Source organism: Podarcis melisellensis, assembly GCF_964234715.1.
Source record: "Podarcis melisellensis genome assembly, chromosome: 5".
Lineage (NCBI taxonomy): Eukaryota > Metazoa > Chordata > Lepidosauria > Squamata > Lacertidae > Podarcis > Podarcis melisellensis.
The window spans coordinates 60,410,849-60,434,718 of NC_138537.1; the positions used below are offsets into that span (position 1 = coordinate 60,410,849).

Sequence of the window (23,870 nt, forward strand, 5' to 3'; positions counted from 1 at the left end):
TCCCTGTACACAGCTGTGTCCCAGTGTGCTCTCACATTTTTCTTACCTATGGGGAACAGTAGCAACCTTATGTGCCTATGGGGTTCTGGATCAAAGGCAAGGTGTCCAACAGGACTCACAACTCCATGAATCACTTATGTTTTCACCCTTAACTATATAAAACAACACTTGTCAGTGATGCGCATCTAATCTTCAAGCCCAGTATTACTTTATTCAAAATTGAGATTATTTTAAGCACCTTGCCCTATTTTCCCCCAAGTTTCTCACAGGTTTCCATGGGAATGAGAACAGCGTCGAGGCAACCTAAAGCAGAGCCACTAACCTCCAGAAAATTTCAACTGCGGCTGCTGGTGAGACATCGCAAGTGCCATAACTCAAATGCTACTTACAGATTTTAAGAGCCTTTGGGGTCCAATACAACTCCTGAAGCCTAGAGTGCTCTAAATGTGTCAAAGGAATGGAAGCTGAAAATGTCTTCTAAGTGTCCACACATACTTCTGTTCAGACAGGCAACTGTATTGAAAGAATTCCTTCTTTCAGTGAAACCAAACATCTTGGCCTTTTCAGAAAAGTCCTTCCTCACACTTCTCTGCAACACATAGAGAGTTCATGGTCCCTTACTTTCTACTGGATATCTAGAGGCAAGGCAAGCAGTCATTGGAACACAGGAAGCTGTCTTATACAGAGCCGTATCATTCATCCATCAGTATTGTCTACAATGACTGGCAGTTCCTCTTCAGGGTTGCAAGCAGAAGACAGCCTGACCTGGAGCTTGAACCTGGGACCTGTTGCAAACAAATCAGACACTCCACCACTGAGCTGTGACCCTTCCCCAGTCTAATGTTAATAATAAAATAATAATAATAATAATAATAATATAATTATAATAGTTTATTATTTATACCCCATCCATCTGGCTGGGTTTTTCCAGCCCCTCTGGGCGGCTTCCAACAAAATATTAAAAATACAATCAAACATTAAAAACTTCCCTAAACAGGAAAACTGCATTCGTAGACCTCTATTGCCATTATAACAGATATGGAGAGGAGAAGCCAACAGCTACAAAAAAATATATTTGATGTTCAATTTTTTTTAAAAAAAATATTTATTTATTAACTTTGTATACTGCCTTTCATCCAAAGATCCCAATTTAGATTATTTACATGAAAGTAAGCAGTTAAGAAAGTTTGAGGACTATCATATTTTAACTTTTCTCTGTTGGAATCTGCTATATCTCACCATCTTCACAACAGGTTCAGCCCTGAACTGCACTAGACCTCAGAGGAAGAAGAAGACTGAATTGCTAGCCCTAGTGTGAACTGGGTTCCTGGAGAGGCAAAAGATCAATGACCCTTGCACCTGGGGAGAGACCCAGTTCAAAGAGGCCACAAGTCTGAGAAACTGCAACACCTTCACTAGTTTTATCTCCTCACCAACTTACCCACCAACTCACCCGAGAAGCAGAGGGGACAACAGGTCCAACCAAACAGCAGAACTGAAGGTCCAGTACCTATTTAAATGTGTGAGGACAACTTTCTGTGAGTCTTACTCATGAGAAGGATACCCAATTCCTCCTTGAGGAGAGTCAAGGAAGAAGTGAGGCAACAGTCAAGTATAAATAGCTCAGTAGAAGCCGAACCACTGCTGAAGCAACATCTCATCTTGCTTGGGCTTGTTGGACAGCTCCCCTGTTATTCTGAACTCTCTGGACAACTTGAGGTAAGACAGGATATGCTACACAACAGGAGTGGCTGTAATGGGATAGAACCATAAGATGAGCTGTCTGTGGAGCTTACAGGGTTAAACAGCTCAGAGTGTACGCCCTGCCTACTATTGGGAGGGGGGAAGATTCTGTGTCATATCCGAGAGTCTAAACCCTTTGTTCTCTCTACTTTCGCTTTTGAGGAGAGTGGACGTGTTTTCACGATGCTGTTCGACAATGGATAGTCTGCTGTAAATAAAAACTGCTTTTAGCTCCTAAGATCCTTTCTGGACTTTATTTAAGAACACTGAAGGAAAGCACTTGAGTTTTGCAGCTTTCTCTTACCGCTGCTGATCTCTGCATTTGCTCAGAGCATCGGAATGTGGCCCTTTGAAGTGCGGAGGCCTGGCCGGTAGCTGCGCAGCCGAAGCGGGCTGGACGCCAGGATTTATCTGAGCAATAAATCAATCACCTTAAGAAATATAACTTTTTGAGAATGAGAATCACCCTTTAAAAATTGTACAACAGGATCTCTATGAGCCAACATATATATCATATATCATTCTTAAAGAAAACCACAGACATATTTCAAGCTAAGATGAATTCCTTTGCAGATGAAATACCTTGGTTTCCCAGAATACACACCAGACACATTCAGGCTTTGGATACTGTGCAGTAAATAAACAAAGAGTGCAGAGCATCGCTCGAGTATTTCACCGTCATACTGTGAAAAGGTGAAAGTGGGGAAGCAAGATCTTTTTTAAAGTGTGCTCCATAATAAAGGACAGCAGTAAGAAGTAGATTTGTCAAGGATCAGGTGCCTCATCCTATGAAATCAATTTTGATTAGATACAATGGCATTTGGACTCTACACAAAGATATAATACAAAATAAAAGCAAGAGCACCTCTTGACCTCACTAATGTAGGGGGGTTGTGAAGGCTGATTTAAGCACTTTCAACCTCTGCATTGCAAATGGTGAAGTACATCATTCCATGCTGGTACGTGGCCAACATTGCTGGGGACCAAGTCTACACGAGAGACAGAGAGAGTTCTTCACAACCAGCTTCCTGCCTAGGCTCTGTTTTCTGTTGTGATCTACCCTAGCAAATATGGAACTCCTAATGTAGCACAATTAAAGAGCCATGTCAGGGAAAGACTGTGTGTTTGGGGGGAGAGTCTCACACAGTTTCAGCATGGCTGGGCCAGATTTGCCCACTGCTCCAGATATGAGAAGTGCTCCCCTCACACAGACACACACAGCAGCTGCCCAGCCTGTATAATTCAATCACGCTTGTTCCTCAAGAAGGAGACACCATGCATAGAAAGAGCGGTGGGGCTCCACCTCTGGCCTGGCCACTGACATTGCACAGCTCCACAGCCTGGCCTAACATGTATGCTTCTCAATTTCTGCACAATTTGAAACTCTAATTGCTCGTAAGCTTTCCCTGTTCAGCACAATATGTGGATATCAGAGGTAGGGTGTTGTGCAATATCAAGGCCAGCTATGGGGCCCCACTATTTGTTTGACATGTAACCTACCCTCCTCCAGAGCCCTCTAGGGATTTTGAAGGCAGGGTGTGACCACCACAGCTGCGAATCCAGTGCCCATTTTGTCCCAGGGAAGGGGCAGGTTGAAGAACTGTTGAGACAGTTCAACTAGGCCACATTGCCCTTGCCCAGACACCATTTCTGGCTCCTCTCCTTATGGCAAGTAGACCAGCACCGGGACATCCCCTCAGCTTCTATTGAGCTTTGATAAGGAAGGGCTGTTGCTCAGTGGTAGAACATCCATTTTGTGTTCATTAGGTCTCAGGTTCAATCCCTAGCATCTCCAAGAATGGCTAGGAATGCAGTGTCTGAAACCCTGAAGCGTCACTACAGGTCATTATAAACAATACTGAGTTAGATGAACCTGTGTTCTGACTCGATAGAAGGCAGCTTCCTGCATTCCTGTGTCTTTTGTCTGTACACTAACTCTAGAGAGAGAGAGAGAGAGAGAGAGAGAGAGAGAGAGAGAGATTCTCATGCCTTCTAGTTAGCACTGCTATTTTATTTTTAACCCAATATGACATGGTCATAATGAGAGCACGGATTTCATAATATTGTCTCTCTCACACAAAAATATAAGGCATTAATTGACATTTTATTTAGGGATGTCCCCAAAATGTCTTAAGGGGTCTCCATAGCAACCATGCTGTGCCAGTAAACAGGAGCACACCAGAACAATGCGGTAATTGCTTCTGGGTATATTAACAAGCAATGTCTTCATATATATATATATATATATATATATATATATATATATATATATATATATATGGAGGAGCAGGCAATGCTTAAAATACATCTCTATGAAATGGTAATATATTTAGAAGAGCATTGCATAACAATCCCACCCACCCACGAGGGGGTAACACGTCATTGTTATCCATATTCTTGGCACTACGTCCTCATTTTAAAAGGTACATAAGAGCAGCTCTGCTGGATCAGGCCAGGGGATTTAATCCAGTCTCCTATTATCACACAACCAGATGCCTGTAAGAAGGCCACAAGCAGCCTTTATTCAGATGCATACTGCTTCCGCTATCCGAGGTAGTTTTCTCTTTTTAAGTGCATACAATTTTCAAGAGAATGCATAGTACAATTGACGCTTGACTGAATTACTTTAAAACCTCACAGCTCTGGTATATACATATACCTATATAATCACAATGGATTAGAGAATGAATTGAGGCTGAGATGGGAATTGAGAAAGTTCTGCACTTTCAAAAAAGATGAAAATTTTTGCTGTGCTAACAGCTCCAACGAAAACTTTCCATTCTGCTTTTGGGAAAATGGCATTTTAAACGCCCTGCAAACATGCAGAAGGACACGGCGAAGTTGCCTTGTTAACAGTGTTTGAAACTCAGATTTATACACATCCCCATTGAGTGCTTTTGCCTGTCTGGAATGTACTGTGATCAGGGTGGATTCAATTTAAATCAAATAAATTGAAATTAAATCAATATAAATCATGATTTAAATCACTAGTCAGTAAGACTTGATTTAAATCATTTATTTTTTTTACAGAAAGACTCATTCTTGCTGGTACCATCTTAATATTTACAACCCGAGGAAGGTTTCATTTTTGGGAAAATAAATTTTCATAGTAGTTTTCACAGGGATATCAAAAATTACTGATTTAGTTCTACTATTAGATGTACAAAGACAGATAATTATGAAATTATTGTGAGGTTTAATAAGTTAACTGTTTATATTTGGACAACGTTTCTGCTGTACTTTATTGGAAGGAGAAAAATAATCATTTCCTTAATAACAATTTAAACAATTTATTTAACTAAAACAATAACATTATAGCATATGTATCCATCCAGTTGGTTAACTGATGTGGTTAAACATTTTTTTAAAAAAAAGCACCTTAGACTGAGTTTTAGCACACATGAAAAACTTAAAACAAATCTTTATTTCCTGATGAATAGCCTTTCAACTATAATGTAACTTAAGTAGAAAAATATCTTTAGAAAGATTTCTCCTCCAAAAGCATATTATTTTAAAAATCCAATTTAAATAAAAAAAATCATATTTAAATTTTAAATTTATTTTAAATTTATTTAAATTAAATTTTTAAATTAAATTAAATTTATTTAAATTTAAATATTTAAATTTTCAAGATCTGATTTTTTTAAAAAAAACAACAACACATTAATTTTTATCCACCCTAACTGTGATTATGTTTTTGCTTGCCTGGATAAAAGATAGTGTGGGTGTGTAGGAACCTCTTTGGTGCGGGTGAAACGTAGTCTTCCCACACATACACACCTTTTTTTGCCTATGGTTACACCCATCATTGGTACGTGGCCCCTGGAAGATGGTTCATAAAGGAATGTGGCTCTCAAGATGAAAAAAATATTGAAGAGAGAGAGAAATATAGAGAGCCTCTGGTTCTCTATTAGGGTGTTATTGGCTTCAGTTATTTTACTCACTCCGCTATCTGTTGTTATGTCTTAAAAGCACGTGGCGTCGTCAGGTAACAGTTACTTTCACTAATATTAGTCGCTGCTGAATTGTTGCTGTGATCTATCTATCTATATGATGTCTATTTAGAGCTTGTTAGCTGCCCTGAGATAGAAGACATTTTAATAAGCACATTATAAAGGAAAACACTTACCTGTGTATGGCAAAAAGCAATACTAGAGAAAACAAAAATAGAAAATGTATTCCTGCCCATGGAGCCCACTTTTACAACATGGTTACGGCTTGGTTAACTTGAGGCAGGAGGAGTAAAAATGTGTGGTTTAAGTAAAAGATGTGGTTTAATGGGTGCTTCGCTTAAGCTGCTTTAAGCCTTTTGTCTTAGCTAGAGTTACATAAGTTGTGGGAGGCAGTTCTAAGCCTTGTGGATTCTATTTCAAAATATTTCATATTTTGATGCAAATTTCCTTGTCCTCCTGTTACAGGTGTCATGACTCCAGTAGTGATCAAGAGACTGAATCAGAGGCTAGAGAGCCTCCAGCTATGGAGCCAGACCTAATTCAGGGCTCCGATCTTCCTCTTAGAGATGAGATGATCAGAGCCTGGGAGATCCAGTGCCTCACCAGCCCAGTGGCACCTGGCACGCACCAGGCCAGCGGCTATGGAACAGATGGGAGTGCCTGCCTACCTTCAGCCAGAGGGTTGACCCTTGAAGACTCAAAAGCAGAGTGGTCCAGCTCTTCATACTAAGTGGGTCACAAGAGTATTTCAACAGAGAGCCCATGGGCCGCACTCCAAATTAAATTTCCCTATCCTAAATTAAACTGTTTGCCATATATTTAATATTATTTGATACACACAATTTGTTTCATTAAATATATATAATTAAATACACAATTAATTGATTTATTATTTTTATTTATTAAACACATTCAATACGCAAACAGGCATATGCACTTTCATTAACAACGTAGAATAAGAAAGGATTTACTTAGACGGTTTCAAAATTCCAAAAGGATATTATAGACAATAATTCCAAACTATTAAAGAAGGCATATAATATACTGATGGAATGGGAAACCAAAAATGAGGAAGTCAAATCAGTAACAATTAAGTGGGCACAGGATGTAGGTCACAACATACAATTTGAGGACTGGATAAGACTTTGGAAATTGAATTTGAAATTTACCGATTGTATATTGTTGAAGGAAAATTACATGAAAATGACGTGCAGATGGTATATCACACCAATAAAATTGGCAAAAATGTATAAAACAGAACTGTCGGAGGTATAAAGGGGAAGGTACATTTTATCATATGTGGTGGGATTGCAAGATTATTTAAAAAAAAACCTTTGTGGGAGTGAACTGTTTGCTTGGAGCTGTCTGTGGTCCTGAAACATCTGCTCTGCCTTGCCCCTAGGGAACTGGCATCTGACCAGAGCATAGCACTAAGCATCACTATGCTAGCCTAGGGATATCCAGCATGGTGCCTCCAGATGTTTTGAACCATAACCTCCCCTACTCCTGACCATTAGCCGGCTGGGGCCAATGAGGGTCAGAGTCTGCCACATCTGCAGGGCACCACAGTCAGTGACTAAACCTGAGCTAATCTCTCCTTTCTGACCAACTGAACTGGGGAGTTTCTCCAGTGTATATCGTGAACCAATTCAAAAACATGCTGCATGACTCACATAACATGAAGGGTTATGTCCTTAAAACTTGTCCTTAAATTTTGCCTGATTGCTCAGCCAAAGTGAATGCAGGTTTCTTAAGAAGACCTGGGAATTATATCACTCCTCACTATTTTTTCTTGACTTCCTTCATATAGTGACAAGCTCAGATCGCACCAGAATTTGATGCTTCAAGTGTAGGTGTAATATAAGAAACTATCAGTAACAGTAAGAAAAATGTTTGATCCGCTTGCGGAGGTGCTCTGGTAAGCAGTGTGCCAAGGGCACAGACCCTCTCTCCAAAGCTTTCAAATGTCCTGCCATTCTGAGAAAGTTAAAAAGAAAAGAAAAAAGCAGTTGTCTCTTCAGCACAGCAAGGGACATTTACGCTTTCAGACATATTCTGCATACACCAGTGCAAATAAAACAGGACCCTACCCAAGGTTTTTTCACATACAAAGGGAGGGAACAGATTGTGGGGTCCAGCTGTTGTTGTGGCCTCTGAGTTGAAACAATTTAACTTGAGATTGTGAAGGGTGGGGTGTATGTTTGATGCTATTCTATTCTGTTCTAATTCTATAGCTTCCAGATGACCTGTTTATTGATCACTCCTTCTGATTTGTTTGCAGGGAGGTTAGATGCTAAGCAGCTGTGATCTCATACTTTCCAGTGCATTTTCCAGTCACTTTCCTTATCATAAGAAGTCTGGTTTTGGGGGGAAGAGTGGGTTTGTTGCACAAGACCTCCCCATCAACTACAATTCCACAATGTGAATTTCCTGGTATGTGATGCAAGTGCCTATACAGCACACCATCTTGAATAACAACTGGACTGACCATCAGAACTGTCTCTGATAAGACTCCAGACTCACCGCTTTGCAAGAGGGATTCAATCACACACCACAAATTTAGGTTTGTGCAATTAAAGAGGATTTATGCACTCTGGCACAACAAACTTGATTTTTTAAAAAACAACACAGATTTCTGGCAGTAAGGAAAGTGATGGGCAAACAAATGCAGTCAGGAGGAATAGCGATGGACAGGAAGTCATGTCACCTCCACACAAACAAGTCTGAATTAATGCTCAGTTAACAGTGGGCAGCATATCATCTCCACACAAGCTTTCCGCAAAGAAACTGGGATAAAGAAACAGGACATCTGGAAGCAACGCAGGCCAACTAAGCTACAATCCTGATGCTCGCACAATTCAGTTAGGCCTAACAGCATGAGCACAGCAACGTGGTGGTCACAAATGCATGCAGAAGCACAGCTCCTATTCTCTAAGAGCAAAAACAAAATAGATTTCTGCTTTCACCATCAGGAGCCATCATTTGACAATGTAGGCACCACATTGCAGAGCTCGTAAAAGCAAAAGCAAACTAGGTTGTTGTTTAGTGCATTTCTGTCCTGGTCTATCAACAGTACTGTCTCTCCGAACTATTGTGATGATAAAGGAATCTTCCTTTTCAGTCCTCAAATTGGGCAAGGGGGGGACCTATGCCATCCCCACCACCAGCATCTCCTTATTGTATGCCTTTCCCAAATGTCATGTGTTTAGCATGATGATCGGCACAGAGATTCTAACTGCACTCAGCTAAACAAGGCTAGAATCCTCCTTTCAGTCAGGAACCCTCATTGTGCAGGATTCTAACCACATTCAGCTGAACATGGTGCATGAGCAGACAAAGGAAGCAGGTCTTGCATGCACACCCCTCCACACTTTAAACCCACATGCATTGTTTTGAACACCTGAAGAGGGCTGTAAGCTATGCCATATTATATATCTAGTCCAGCCATCCCTAACCTGGTCTCTCCACAAGACGTTTTGGGCATCTGCTCTAGCCAGCACAGCCACATACTGAGGGAAGTTGAAGTCCAAAATATCTGTAGTGCACCAGGTTGAGTAAGGCTGTTATTGCCAAAGAAGGCTTGCAATAGTTGTCTTGCTCCATCCCCAAAAGAATCTGGGGACTTGTTCAGGTGCTAATTCTCTCCCCCAGGATTGTTCCTCTAGCAAGAGCAGAAGTGAGTCACAGACCAAGAAGGTGCATTTTACCTCGCCAGGTCAAGAAGAGCCCAACTTCAAATTAGCATGGGATCTCTCAGTTCACGAGTTACACTCAGTCTACCCATTAAGAGTAGCAGAAGAAGGACGTTCTCAGTTCCATGGCTTGCTCAGGATATGGGATAAACATGGGAGCCAATTAACATCTAAATTTATAGGTGTTCTGCTTTTTTTTTCTTACAAAATAACGGAAATTATCTTAGCATGCATTTTCAAGATCGCTGTATACAGGGTTCTTCTCACTTATTAAACTTATGAAGAATTAATGGGGGGGTTATATTTATTTTTGAAAATCAGGAAAATGAGTTAAAACATTCCACACAAACACACACACACACACAGGTTTTGCAACTATTTAGGGGTGGGGGTGGGGAATACAGCTCAGTGTTTGCATGCAGAAGATCCCAGAGTTGATTTTCAGCATTTCCAAGTCATCTGCCTGTGAGTGACTGCAGATCAGCATAAACATTGGGCTAGATGTACCAATGGTCAGAATAAGCAGGCTCTAATATGAAAAATGGTAATTTGAATCCAGCTCAGTGACAGGACAAGAAAATGAAAGGGAAAGCTCTTGACGGGCATAAAAGTTTTGTTTAGAGATTCCTAGGTATTAAAGTTGTTCAAAGATAATTTATAAATGAATTTACCAAACTAAAATAAAAGTGCAAATTGTGTAGCTTATTTCTAACACATTTATGACATGATGTTTTATTCAGGCACAGAATTTTACCGAGTATTCTATAAAGAAGGGTCTTTTAAATGAAGTGACCAGTAGATGTGAGACACTGGGCTGTTTTCCAAAAGTTCTCCAATCAAACACAGTAAACACATCTAACTCCAAAAGCTATCTTGCAGGAAAAATTGCTACCACTCTAATACAGTGGTACAGTGGTACCTCAGTTTAAGAACAACCCTGTTTACGAACTATTCAGTTTACAAACGCCACAAAACCGGAAATAGTGTCCTGGTTTGCAAACTTTACCTTGGTCTAAGAACAGAAGCCGAACAGTGGAAGGCCACCGGCGGCGGGAGGCCTCGTTAGGGAAAGTGTGCCTTGGTTTAAGAACAGACTTCCAGAACAGATTAAGTTTGTAAACCAAGGTACTTCTGTATTAAAAATAATACAGGTGGTAGCCGTGTTAGTCTGACGCAGTCGATTTTATATATGTTTATAGTCCAGTAGCACCTTAGAGACCAACTAAGTTTGTTCTTGGTATAAGCTTTCGTGTGCATGGTATCTGAAGAACTGTGCATGCACACGAAAGCTTATACCAAGAACAAACTTAGATGGTCTATAAGGTGCTACTGGACAATTTTTTAAAAAAATTTATATAATAAAAATTATAGATGGCTAGGTCTTAGTGCTTATTCAGAGCGTTCAGAAACTAATGGGTTGTGTAGAGGTTCATTTTCTTTAGAACTTTATATTTCCTTTTGCACTCTAAACCTTCAGTGAGTTGGGTCCTGTAGGGCACCTGTGATTCACGACAGTTTCTTTCTCAGCACTCTTTATCACAGAAGCCAATGAACACTGCTAAAATATTAATAATGCATAGAAGGAATAATACCATTTACCATCAACGAGTGCATCCTGCTAATTCTGTATGGTAGTACCAGTTTAATGTAAGCAAATCCTGAGATGACCTGTAGCATGCACAATCCAATTCTGTGCATGTTCCTCTAGGAATTCAGAAGGGTTTACTCCTGAGTAAATGTACACAGGCTTGCTGCAGCCTCCTCTTCCAGTCTATATAGCCTAATCTCCATTATCAAAAGTGATCTATAGAGCCTAATCCCCATTACCAAATTTTCACAGCTCTCCTTGTTCCATAATCCCCTGCCATTAATACGTGCAAATGTCTAATCCTATTAGCCCCCCTGCCCATGGTTTTATCAAATTAAAAGAAAAGGACATAGAATTATAATATATAGATATAGGAGGCTTAATAATATAATATAAAGCCTCCTATATCTATACAATGGTGATATTTGCATACTACCAGCTCCAGATTCTGCATCTGATATGGATGTGCGACTTATTATTTTTTTAAAAAAAAAAAGTTATGAATTGTATACGTTTGCGCTTAGAAGTCAACTTACCGAATGACAAAGGCATAAACCACAGACACAGAACTGTGCGGACACCATGTGCCCCTTTCAGAGGCAGAAAACAAACCCCAATCTTCATTCACTCTTCTCTTTCTTACAGAAACTGCCTCTTTGCCCGGCCATGCGCCCGCAATTGGCTACATCATTTCCGGGCAGCCTTGTCGGAGGCATCTCAAGCCCATCGATTCCCCCCCCCCCCGCCCCGCCGTCCACAAAGCACTTCTGAGTTTCCTGGCGTTTCACTTTCCCCCCTAAGTGCCGCCTTAGAAGGTCCCACGACGACCTTTTCCGGAGCGGAGTTCCTGAGCCGGACTCTTCCCTCGACATACATACACAGTCCACACGCGCCCTCCGCGCGTAAAAGGAAGGATGGGCAGTGTTTGAAAAGCAGAAAGGGAGAAGAAAAGGGCTGCTCTTACTCACCATCCTCCTTCTCGTCGAAGACGGGTCTCTTGGAAGACGAGGAGGAAATGCTGGCTCCCATCCTCTTCTTCCACTTGCTCCAGTGAAACATTGGCGAAGGAGGCGCCAGGGCATTCCCTACCAAAGTCCCGGGAAGCTGGGCGAGCCGGGCGCGGCGGCGGCGGCGAGACGGCACGGGAGAGTACCTTCAAGATGGATCTGGGGTGTGTGAGAGGAGAGAGGGCGCGCGTGTGTTTGTGCGCCTGTGTGCAACGTGTCTGAGGGGCTCTTCTTCCCTGCCAGCCGCTTGCTTCTCTCTCTCTCCAGTCTCTAGTCTCGCTTTTGTCTGCGCGGCGCGCACCCCCAGGGCCCTGGGGGAGGGAGAAGAGGAGCCAAGTGCCCGAGCTTGGCTCTTTTGGGGCGCCTTCTTCCCGATCTGGAGAGAAGGGGGTCCCTCCTACTCCCCGCCAGCCTCTGGGGAACGGAGAGAGACCGGAGCGCCTCTTCAGCTTCAATCTCTCTCTCTCTCTCTCTCTGAACACACGATCGAAATCGCCCTGGTTTTGTTCAAGCAACACGCCTCTCTCCCCCCTCCCCCTGCCTTACCAGAGCCTGGGCTTTCCCCGCGCAAAGACGCTGCTGGAGACGAGGCGCGCCCCCGGAGCGGTCGGGGTTTTGTGTTCCGCGGCGCGGGTGCGCGTTGACAACGGCGAGACTGGGGAGCCGCTTGCCCTCAACTCCAGGGAACGCGAGACTCGCCACTTCCCGGCTAGGTGGCGCTCGAGTCGTGCCAACGTGGGGATTACCTTTCACCTTCTGAGATCATCCGAACGCAGCTCGCTGGAGGAGGTGGCAGTTTGGAGATGGTGGAGGGTGAGGGGGGCATTAGTCTACGCTAGTTGCCCATGCCCGCCTCCAGATTGCCCTGCCTTGTTCGCCTCAAAGCAAAAATAAATGCCAGCAGACTAAAAATTGTATCCAAACAGGATGAGGAGGGGAAGTTTATTATTATGCAAAGGGAAGGGGACATTTCTGTTTTGTCCCCCCCCCTTATTTTTGTTGTTTAAAGGCTTTGTTGTTAAACTAAGATCTCTTTGATAGTGTTTTCTTTTCTTGGTCTGCAATAACCTGGAGAAAAGGGGAAAGGGGTTTGATTATGGAGTGTTCACAGAAAAAGAATGCCATCAAATGACCACCAGAATATGCCCAAGTTTCCTCAAGGGCCATTGGAGTGGCTTAAATGGAGGGTGACTGGTCACTTCCCAACTGAAATTGCTCTTCCAAGTGGCCTGTGCAAAATGGACTGGGATGGAGAGGAATGGCGCCAGAACCTCACATCCTTGAGCAGTTGTTGGGGCCACAGTGTCTTGGCAGGGTCCGTTGTTGATGCCTGCCCTGGGACCTTTTAAAAACATTTCCCATGCTTTGAGCACCACTTGATGATTGGAGTCAACTGCCAATTTAATTTAACACCAGGTGCCAGACATGATCAGTGTGGTGTAGTGGTTAAGAGTGGTAGACTCGTAATCTGGTGAACCGGGTTCGCGTCTCCGCTCCTCCACATGCAGCTGCTGGGTGCCTTTGGACCAGTCACACTTCTCTGAAGTCTCTCAGCCCCACTCACCTCACAGAGTGTTTGTTGTGGGGGAGGAAGGAAAAAGAGAATGTTAGCCCCTTTGAGACTCCTTCGGGTAGTGATAAAGCGGGATATCAAATCCAAACTCTTCTTCTCTTCTCAACATGAGGCATGGTGGGAAAATTAAAATGTCAGGCAACCTCAGTCATCTGAAACTGCTCAGACAACTGCTGCTATATTGCTGGTTGTTGATTATTGTTTTATTTAATTTGCATGTTCTGTAAAAGGAAGTGAGTGGCAGATGGGTCTTGTCAACCTGGGAAGGTAAGTCAAAGTCCACCTAGGAGAAGGAAAACTCTGATCCTAAACCTCCACTGCCAGATATCTTTGGGAGAAGAAAAGTCTACACAGTAAACCCTACACAAATCCAAAGTGGAGTCCCTAAGACAGTTGAATGGCACCCAGTATGCCTCCTTCTGGCAATACGTGCAGCCAAGCTGGTGCAAAACATATTGCTCTGCTTTTCTTTGGACCACATCAGCAAGGCTGAGAGTAGGTCTTATCTGGACAGCCCAAGTCTTCTATACACATAGCCCAGGCTTCTGTGGGGGGGGGGGGGACTGCAGCGCTGCTAATGCAATGGTTTAACTTCCCCCCTGGAGGTGCACTCGATTGACTGATTGACTCTTCAGACAGATGCCAACAACAATACCACTTAATATATTAAAAATATATCTAATACCTTGTGGTCTGCCCAACATCTCTGCGATTCATTCGGATAAAAATCCAATTAAAAAGTAAATAAATTTTGGCTTAAGTTCATAACTTATTATCAATGCATGCAAACCCATAGACAGCTTTTCAGCATGTGCAGAGTGTCATTATTACTAGTGATTGATCCACAACTCACACACTTCTGGGATTTGGAGAAAGGGCCTGCAGGAGAGTTTGAGCTGAACAACAACATCTCTTAAACATGCCACTCCTCTCCACAACCATCCACCATTCCACCCAGTTATATCAGAAGACCCAGGACTACAGTCAGATTCTATATTTGTTCCTGCCATTTTTTTAAAAAAAAGAATTTCAAAGAACTGAATCCATCACTGTGTTTTAAAGCCGAAAATGGCAAAAACAACAACAACAACCACCACCCTAAAATCATCATTTTGGATAATTGCATATTGTAGACAATTTAGTGTTCTATAAACTTTAAACAATTCTTTCAGTAGGCTGGATAAGCACTTTATAAAAAAACACACACACCCAAATGTGCATTGCTTTCAATTAGAACTGCTAATTAATTCACAGCGGTTTTCTCCTCTTATTTAATTGTTCATTTAAACTGCGTGCTGTGCACTGAAAAAGACAAAGGGTGGGGCTTTAGGAAAGGGGGTTTGAGTTTAATGCATATTCTGGACTTCTTCATTGGTATGGTATTGCATATAATGCATTTAGTTCTTTGGAAACTCATACATAAATAACACAACAAAGATGAAAGTTGCATAATGGATACATAATTTCCCAAGCAGCAAGAATCAGAAGGTCCTAAATTACATGATGCTTTCATTGTGCAAAAGAAAAGATGTGCAGACTTCCTTTCAAATTACCGGTGCTGTGATTTTCTGGGGCTTCAGAGACACCAACAGACAGTGCAGGTAATGAACATTTAAAGCCTTGTGGCTCCCTCAAAGAAGTTGTGTGCATCTTTGTAGCTGCATTCAGACGTAATCCACATGGACTTACTCCCATGTTAGTGTGCCTAGGCTTGCAGCTTTCCTTATTTTCTACGTTAGGTTTACTGGCATTATAGCCAAGTTTCAAAAATTACACCAGAGCTCTCTGAATTCCTGGTGTGCCATTAGCACTTCAAGAGAAATGTGATCCGTACAACTTTCAGAACAAATTCCAGAGGGGTAGTGTTGTGCTAATGCATGGCAGCAAAATCAACCAAAAGTCATGGAGCAGTTTCAAGAGTAGCAACTTTATTGTAGGTTAAGCTTTTGTGGAAGAGAATTCTCTTCATCAGATGCATGAAGCATTATCCTGAATTAGCAGATTGTTTACATGACACATAAAAGCAGAACGACCTACAGCGCCACCCGCGTCCCTTGTAAATGAGTATAACCATAGAATTGCAGGGTTGGAAGGGGTCCCAAGGGTCATCTAGGCCAACTCCCTGAAATGCAGGAATCACAATGTTAGAATCCTTGACAGATATTCACAGACCCTCCAAATGTCCCATTTTTCAGGGACATCCCTGATTTAGATAAACCGTCCTGGTTTATTTGATCCTGGAATGTCCCACTTTTCCTTAGGATGTCCCTATTTTCATTGGAGAAATGTTGGAGGGTATGGAGTTATCCAACCACCAAGCTGTCTGAAGGCTGTATAGGGAAGTTTTTTTAATGTTTAATGTTTTATCATGTTTTTATGTATGTTGGAAGCTGCCCAGAGTGGCTGGGGCGACCCAGTAAGATGTATGGGGTGTAAATAGTAAAATTATCATTATGGAATGGAACATCTGTATTTTCACTGGAGAAATTTTTGAGGGTATCCAACTTCTGTTTAAATACCTTCAATGTACAAGAATCCACTGCCTTCCAATGGAGTCTGTTTCACTGTTGAACAGTTCTTGCTGTCCTGAAGATTGCAGCCTTAATCCAGGAAAAGCTTTTGTAAAGATAAGGGGAGGGCCACGAGCAATCTCATCTGCTTATTCAATTACCTTAGATGCATTTTTAATGGAATTGGGTGTATAATAGTTGCTGCAGAGACACTGCAGTGAAAATAGGAAGAGAGGAGAACTAAAATAAAGGCTACAGTCCCATGGGCAGTTTCTTGGAATCTCCACTGAGCTCTATGGGATTTACATTCAAGTACACAGACATAGGCTTGGATTTGGGAAAATCCTGAGGTTTGTTGCGTTCTGTTATCTATACGTCTGTGTAAGATGTTTGTCCTGGACAGGACCCAGTAGATGAGGAGACAGAGGAATGAGGCAGGAAAAAATATCTCATTTCTCATGGATAAAATGGTAGATGACCCTCAGAGTCCCTTTCAACCCTAAAATTCTATGATTCTATGACTCTAAAATTATCTTTTTTGGAGGGGTCCCTCTACCAACCTCTCTATTTCTCTGTTCTTTATTTGGTTTGGGTAGTCCATCAATCTATTCTGGATGTTTATAAAAAGGGGGGAAACAAACCAAAACATGCTATTTTTAGAGTGATTGATACCTTATTTCTTGCCAGAAGTGAATAACTGCAGTACAGACCTTCAGAGGGTGCTGAAACTTTTCCTGCAATGGAAATGTAGTGAGGAAGGAAAAACTTTTTCCCAGGCTCCATCAGATGAGCTTATTCTGTTTGTCGCTACAGATGATAGAGGTCCAGAGCCTCTGTCAGGATGAAATTGAACCAATCCTCTTTTTCCCTTTCTTTTTTAATGCGCTTTGTTCACTATTCCATTTTAGCTATCCTTCAGCAGCTCTCAGAACTATGCCTGGCTTGGAACAGTGACGGGATGATGACAATTTAAAGCAAGCTCGTAATTATAACTGAAATATAGAAGAAACACTTTCTTGGTGATATTGATGCTGTAAGTTTTCAATAAAGGACTTCAACTGACAACTCATTGTATGCCAAATGAGTGTTTTCAAAGCTGAATGCTTGAGAACTCCAAGCTCTTGGAAACCCAGAAGAACAATAAACTCTAATTAAAATAATATCACAGGCTGCCTTCTATAGATGTGCCTGATCTTCACTTTTGCTCAATTCCCTTTTGCTAACACCAGAAAGATTTCCAAGAAATGCTACTTTGTTTTCTTTCCTCCAGCATTGTCAACAGACCAAATAATTTTAACCAACATGGAGTGCTTTTGAATAATGATGCAATTAGGGCTGGAACTCAGGGCTGATGTCCACAGCCCTGTAAACTAGGGGACACCCAAATGACCATCACAATGCTAGAAATACCACATTGCTCTTTGAAGCACACCATCCAAAAATTAATCCCTGGTTTTGTTAATATAAAGACTACCATATTTCCCTTCACGTCTGCTTTCTGCCTGCCCCAGAACCTGTGTGTTTTGTTTAAGGGTTACAAGGTTGGACCAGATGACACTCAAGGTGCCTTTGAACTCTACAGTTCTATGGTTCTAAGACAATGGGAGCAGACATTGGTTCTCTATAATAGAATCCTAGGAGTATTACCTGGTACCTCTAGCATCTGAGAAGGGCTTATGTAGCTTGCAATCTCCACCTTAGATTTGAGTCTACAAGCTAACCTCATAATTACAGTATCTAGACTAATTATTGCATTCCCGAGCCCCCTCCGCACCCCTCCATTCCCTGCTTTTTGAAACAACCAGTTGGATGAAAAGTTCTTCAGAGCTCAAAAGCTTGCTACGATTTTATGACATCTTGGTTGGTCCAAATAAATATATTGCCCACCTGTGGATTTTGGGTTTGTTCTTATGGGCCAACCTTTTGCAGCAGATGCTTGGTAAATACAAATTTCTTTCTCCCTTTCCCATCAGGGGATGGGAGAACAGCCCTGGCACATGTCAAGGGAGGATCAGCCCACCAGGTGAGTTGTCCTGCTCACCTGATAAAATGTCAGCCCACAGGGTCGGGCTAAGTAAAAATATGGCTCTCAGAGCCGAAAAATTTCTCCATCCTGGATATATACAGTATGTTGCATGATTAGGCAGTTTGAGGCCATCACCTCAGGTAGCTGACATTTCATTTAAAGACAGGGTAATGATTTCTGATTGTCATGGAAGCAAAAATATTCCTGACAGCTCTTGCATTGTAATTATTTACTTGGGGGAGGGGGAGTGTTGTTTGTTTGGTACAAATTTCTGTTCCTATAATTGGAAGCAGCATTATATTCTCTTTTGCTGCTAATGAAAATTGCCTTTGCAACACGAACGCTCTTCCTTATAAAACGGCAAATGTTGTAAAACATGTTTATTGTGGCGATAAAAACATTGTGTGAGTAGTACAACTGTGACATTCTGGCTCTTAAGAAAGCAATATTTACTAAACGTAAAATGTCAACATATTTAGGCAGCATTTAAAAATAGACAGTGTTTGCAATCTGTACAACTAATATACCTTTTAGATGAACATGGAAGCTACTTCCCATGCAGGCCAAAGTGGGTGTGTATGTGCATGTGTGTGTGTCTGTGTGTTTAAGTGGGTTTCAGTGGTGCCTTCGACACCTGCAAGCTGGGGCACCTGGTTTTGCTGATGCTCCTTACTTAATTTAGCCTTCCACACACACACACACCCGAAGAAAGTTGCACACTAGGTATCAGAATAGGTATCAGGGATTGGCAAAGATCAGTTGCCCCAACTTGCACAAGTGGAAGCACTTTTTGCTAAAGCAAAGCCATCATTTAATATAACCTACCTATTAGAAATACATGCACAAGATATTGATGTGCACAACCCCAGTCTCAAAGCAGTGTAGAGGTTCCTGCACTTATTCAGGTTTTGTTTCCACAGTCAGCAGAGACTGTGGGTGTTTTTAGAAAATATAGTTTTATTTACACACACACACACACAACACCTGAGAACAGGATGGAGAGCAGGCATAGGCAAACTCGGCCCTCCAGATGTTTTGGGACTATAACTCCCATCATCCCTGACCACTGGTCCTGTTAGCTAGGGATGCTGGGAGTTGTAGTCCCAAAACATCTGGAGGGCTGAGTTTGCCAATGTCTTATGGAGAGTATCACAGCATTAGCACCCCAACAGATCTTGCTTCCCCAGTGGTTTCCAGAGAAGCTGCTGAAGGCTGAGCACAGAGCAAGACAAGTCTTTGTGTCTCTGTGTCATCCAACTTCAAGCCCCGCACCAACCCTATTGTTCTCCAAGTACTAGCCAGGTGAGTGGCATGGTGGAAAGGCCCACCCATTTGTTCTATTTCACAGAGCAACTTTTTCGATGTGCAAAATTGTGCTACATAAACAGCCAGCCAAAAGGAACTAGTTTGGCAAGCTTCCCGTTATGCATTCTACCCCCAGAGACGCAGCATACAAATGCCTGCTTGCTACCTTATGGGACTCAAATATAAAATGCACATTAAAAAAAAAATCAACAAGAAAATAAAATATTATCATGAGCATGTAACATACCTGCTGCTGCTTTGCCAATCCTGCCAATGATAGTTCATGGCAGGCAGCCACTATCAAAGCTCAGGATTAACAACCTGCAGCTACACTAAGAGACACCCAATATGGCTTCAGCAGCAAACTCAGCTCTTGTAGCTAGAGGGAATCAGGGCCCCACCCACCCAGGCCAAGAGCAAAAAGGTCATAGGAACATTGCATGCATGGATTAAGGGGAAGTGCTTATGGGGAAGAGGGAATGGCTAGCGGGTAGTTTTGAGCCCCTATTTCTTCTTAGAAATTAGCCACTGGGCAAAAAATAACATATTAAGGGACAAGAAACTGTACAAAGCATGCACCTGGAAAGGTCCTAGTGAATGTTTGGCTTTCATGGGTTTTCTAAGAATGTATTTAAAACACACCGGTGTGACTTTGGAAGGTTTATCCATTTCTTTTCATAGTAAACTGAGGTGGGAAATGGCCTTCAGATCAGCTTACATTTTCACATCTGAGCAAGCAAGCAATTCCTTTGGAAAATAGTGCACATCGCACTTCACGTTTCCTGCCACTGGTGTTTCTGAAAATAGTGCCAGTTCTATCTTAGAAGGCGATAATAGTGACAGCTCTTTGCCTGCTCTTTAATTAATACTATTATATCCATCTGCAGAGGTCACAGCCAAAAATGAGAACTCTATCCACAATATATTGTCACATACCATCCCCAAGCAGCCAGAGACTCCAGGGGTCTACAGTTTGCTCACAGTTCTTATGCATTATTTCTTAAGAATATTAGAAAAGCAGAGGCGGCATATATGTGAAAACTGTTGTGAAGAGAAGCAAGGTGTTGCTTACTCACAGCAGTTCTGTCCTTTTATTTACTGTAGGTAACCAATTTCTTTAAGTAATCTGGTTTCAGGTTGTTCAGGGCTTTCTTTATAGGTTAACAGCAGCACCTTGAAGATGACTCAATAGCTAATAGGCAGCCAATGCAGGTTCTTCAGGACAGTTGTAATATATGCACAACCAGGAATTCATTTCAGTACCCTGGACACCTGATGGCAGTCCCACATAGCATGCATGACAGTAATCCAATTGTGACTCATGATGTTACCAGGCACCAAGGTTTTTTTCCAGCCGGAACTCAGTTCTGGCACCTCTCAGGTGGGCGCCATTGCATTCTAAGAGAATGTGGGAGGTGTTCATGGTAAGTTTTGGCACCTCTTTTTCAAGAAAAATAGCACTGCCAGGCACAATCCAGTGTCTAAGCCAGGCTTCCTCAACCTCGGCCCTCCAGATGTTTTGAGACTACAATTCCCATCATCCCTGACCACTGGTCCTGCTAGCTAGGGATCATGAGAGTTGTAGGCCAAAAACATCTGGAGGGCCGAGGTTGAGGAAGCCTGGTCTAAACTATCCCTAGCATAGCACACAGCTGAAGAGATAAGGACTACTTACTACACTGAGTGCTACTGTTTTTAATAAATACTTTAATAAAGTATCCACAATTACTTACTGCAGCACCCACAAGACAAACAATCGTGTTGCAGAGTAGCTTAAATGTCTCCAAATTGCTACTTGGTTTGCAGTGCATGTTGCTCCTGTTACATTTTAATCCATGTTTCACTTGAAACCATGTTTCACTGACTAAACAAATGAGTGACAGGAATGAATTTATACACGAGAAATTGCTACAGTATATAACAGCCTGTTCTTACATCACTCTGCACATTAAAATATAAGAGTTTTCCCCTTTTCAGATTTAGTTTTAGTTACCTAATCAAATGCCTAAACAGTTTAAACCTAAACTGCTACACACTCCATGCCACAGGTATATTGGGAAGAATAGGCAAAGGGACCCCTGACCGTTAGGTCCAGTCGCAGAGGACTCTGGGGTTGCGGCACTCATCTCGCTTTATTGGCCTATGGAGCCGACGTACAGCTTCTGGGTCATGTGGCCAGCATGACTAAGCTGCTTCTGGCAAACCAGAGCAGCGCACGGAAATGCCGTTTACCTTCCCGCCAGAATGGTACCTATTTATCTACTTGAACTTTGACGTGCTTTTGAACTGCTAGGTTGGCAGGAGCAGGGACCGAGCAATGGGAGCTCACACCGTCACGGGGATTCGAACCGCTGACCTTCTGATTGGCAGCATGCATGAGGCAAAGTGAGGCGACCACCTCAGGCAACAGGATCTACAGGGGCAGCAGATCCAGCCTGCAAGGAATGCATTGTCTGCTGCTGACACAATGGCAGCAATGACTACAGTGCACTCCTTGGAGGCTAGATCTGCTAGTTCCTTGGCAGCTCCTCCCAAGATGCCATCTCTACAGCGACATTTTAGTACTGCTGGTCTTTTCCCCTCCCCAGGAGGAAATGGTGGAGGGTGTCCCCTGGGATCCCCAGGGCTCTGCACCCAACTAGCGTGATTCAAAGCAGGACTCTTTCCACCCTGGGACAACCATTGATTCCCACTTCAACCATTGAGTAAGGTTGATTTGATTCCCTGCTTTGTTCCCAATGTAGATATTCACTCACCCCTTCCTCCCTGGTGGAAGGATGCCAATCTGTGCTTCACTTCAGGTGCCAAAATGTATTGGCCCAGCCCTGCTCTCAGTATGTGAATTGTTCTTTGACACTTTTATGAGTACTTTCATCCTTTTAACAACTTGTCAGCCTTGGGTGCATTTGCTTTACTCGTCCTCCATGTGCGTATCTATTTCCACAGCTTGCATGTTCTCCTCTCGTGCAAGAAGCAATCCAGATGTCTCATTAGGAGATTTTGGACATATGCTACTTGCTTTTAGTCATTCATTCATTGGTATTTACTCACCAGCTGGAGGAAAAGGAACTATTCTTAATTGCCTTAATTTAAGAATCTGTACTTGGAAAACACAAAAACTCTCCCCCCTCACTTTTCCAAAATGAATCCCAATATGATTATTTTTATTTTCTTAAATGTAAAAGTAAAACCTGAGAGCAGTTGAATTACAGGGACAACAAGCTTGCAGTGATGGTGAGGAAAGCAAACATTATTTTAGTAACTAGTATCCTCTATTGGTTAAACTACTGTGTATGGAATCTGTTTAAACAATATATGTGAAGAATGAAAATCCTCAATGTCTGGGCATTGGTCAACAAAGTGCAACACAGTGTATTTAGCTTCAATATTGAAACGGGAAAGAGAGAAAAGAGGTGGTGTTAATTTCTAGTGAGTTCAATTGTTTTATAGACTGATGCTATGCTCCTCCCTCCAGGAGCATAGAAAACAACAAAAAATTATTCCTCTCGTATTCCTAGTCATTAATGCCTCCAGCAGCCATGCCATTATCTTTTGACCCTACCTGCATTTTCATTTCCACTGTCCATGTATGAATTTTTTCTCTCAGGCACACTGACTTTATTCCCAGATATTGCACCATTTGACAGCATTCTATAACTTCCCACACAACATTTAGAACCCTATCCACATCTACTCAGATGGAAGCCACACTGCGTTCAATGAGTCTTACTCCCAGCATGTACAGGATTGAAGCCTAAAGAACATTATATGATATCTCAGGAAGCCAGCCAATGGCTGTAGAGAGTTTGCTGAATGAGAGATTACAGACATACCGGAGGCCAGCCAGTGGCTAAGGAGAATTTGCTGAGTGAAAGGTAACAGCCAGTTTTTCATTTATTCCACATTTAGGAATATTTTAGTATTTAGTACAATATTTTTAGGAATTAATTAATTTGTGCCCCAAAGGTACACCTGAAAGTTTAGCATGTTCTTAGTTTTGCATTTAACGCTAATCTGGATATCCAGAAAGAAATCCCCACAAAGATAAGGTGCAAACGGTGGCATTAGCCATCATCAATTTCTCACCTGTGTGCACTTTGCTTCCTCCTCTCACAAAGCAATTACTGTCTGCATCAGAATTATTTTTATAATAGCTTCTTTCTGGCAATGCCATATTGGCAATTTGATTTTCCATCTTGCAAGAATTAGGGGCAGTATGAATCAAATTATTCATAGATTACTTAACAGTTATCTAAGATTAATGTAAGTTGGTTATGTCTTATATGTTCTTTGTCTGCATTTAGCCATGTAATGGATTTTTACCAATCCCTACAAATCCTCTTGGGCGGGGAGGGAAATTGATCCTATTTCAGACTGATGCAATTCCTCACTAATCTTTGCTAGAGTTATACACTGCAGTTTTGTATTGGATGCTAATAGATGAGGAGCTATTACATAACAATACGTGGATTG

The 23,870-nt window shown here is 42.0% G+C and overlaps 1 protein-coding gene across 2 annotated transcripts in view; it reads right to left on the reverse strand.

Annotated features, from left to right (window-relative positions):
• STK32C (serine/threonine kinase 32C) overlaps nt 1-12,903 on the reverse strand; it is a 158,622-nt gene extending 145,719 nt beyond the window's left edge. Inside the window, exon 1 of one of the 2 annotated variants that reach the window (XR_014168642.1) lies at nt 11,945-12,903. Coding sequence is in view for 1 of the 2 variants with exons in the window: in XM_081912822.1 (XP_081768948.1) it covers nt 11,945-12,035 (91 nt within the window). In the remaining variant the exon portion in view is untranslated. The remainder of the gene's footprint in view (nt 1-11,944) is intronic. The other variant, XM_081912822.1, reaches the window with a different exon arrangement.
• Between the last annotated feature and the right edge of the window lie 10,967 nt (nt 12,904-23,870).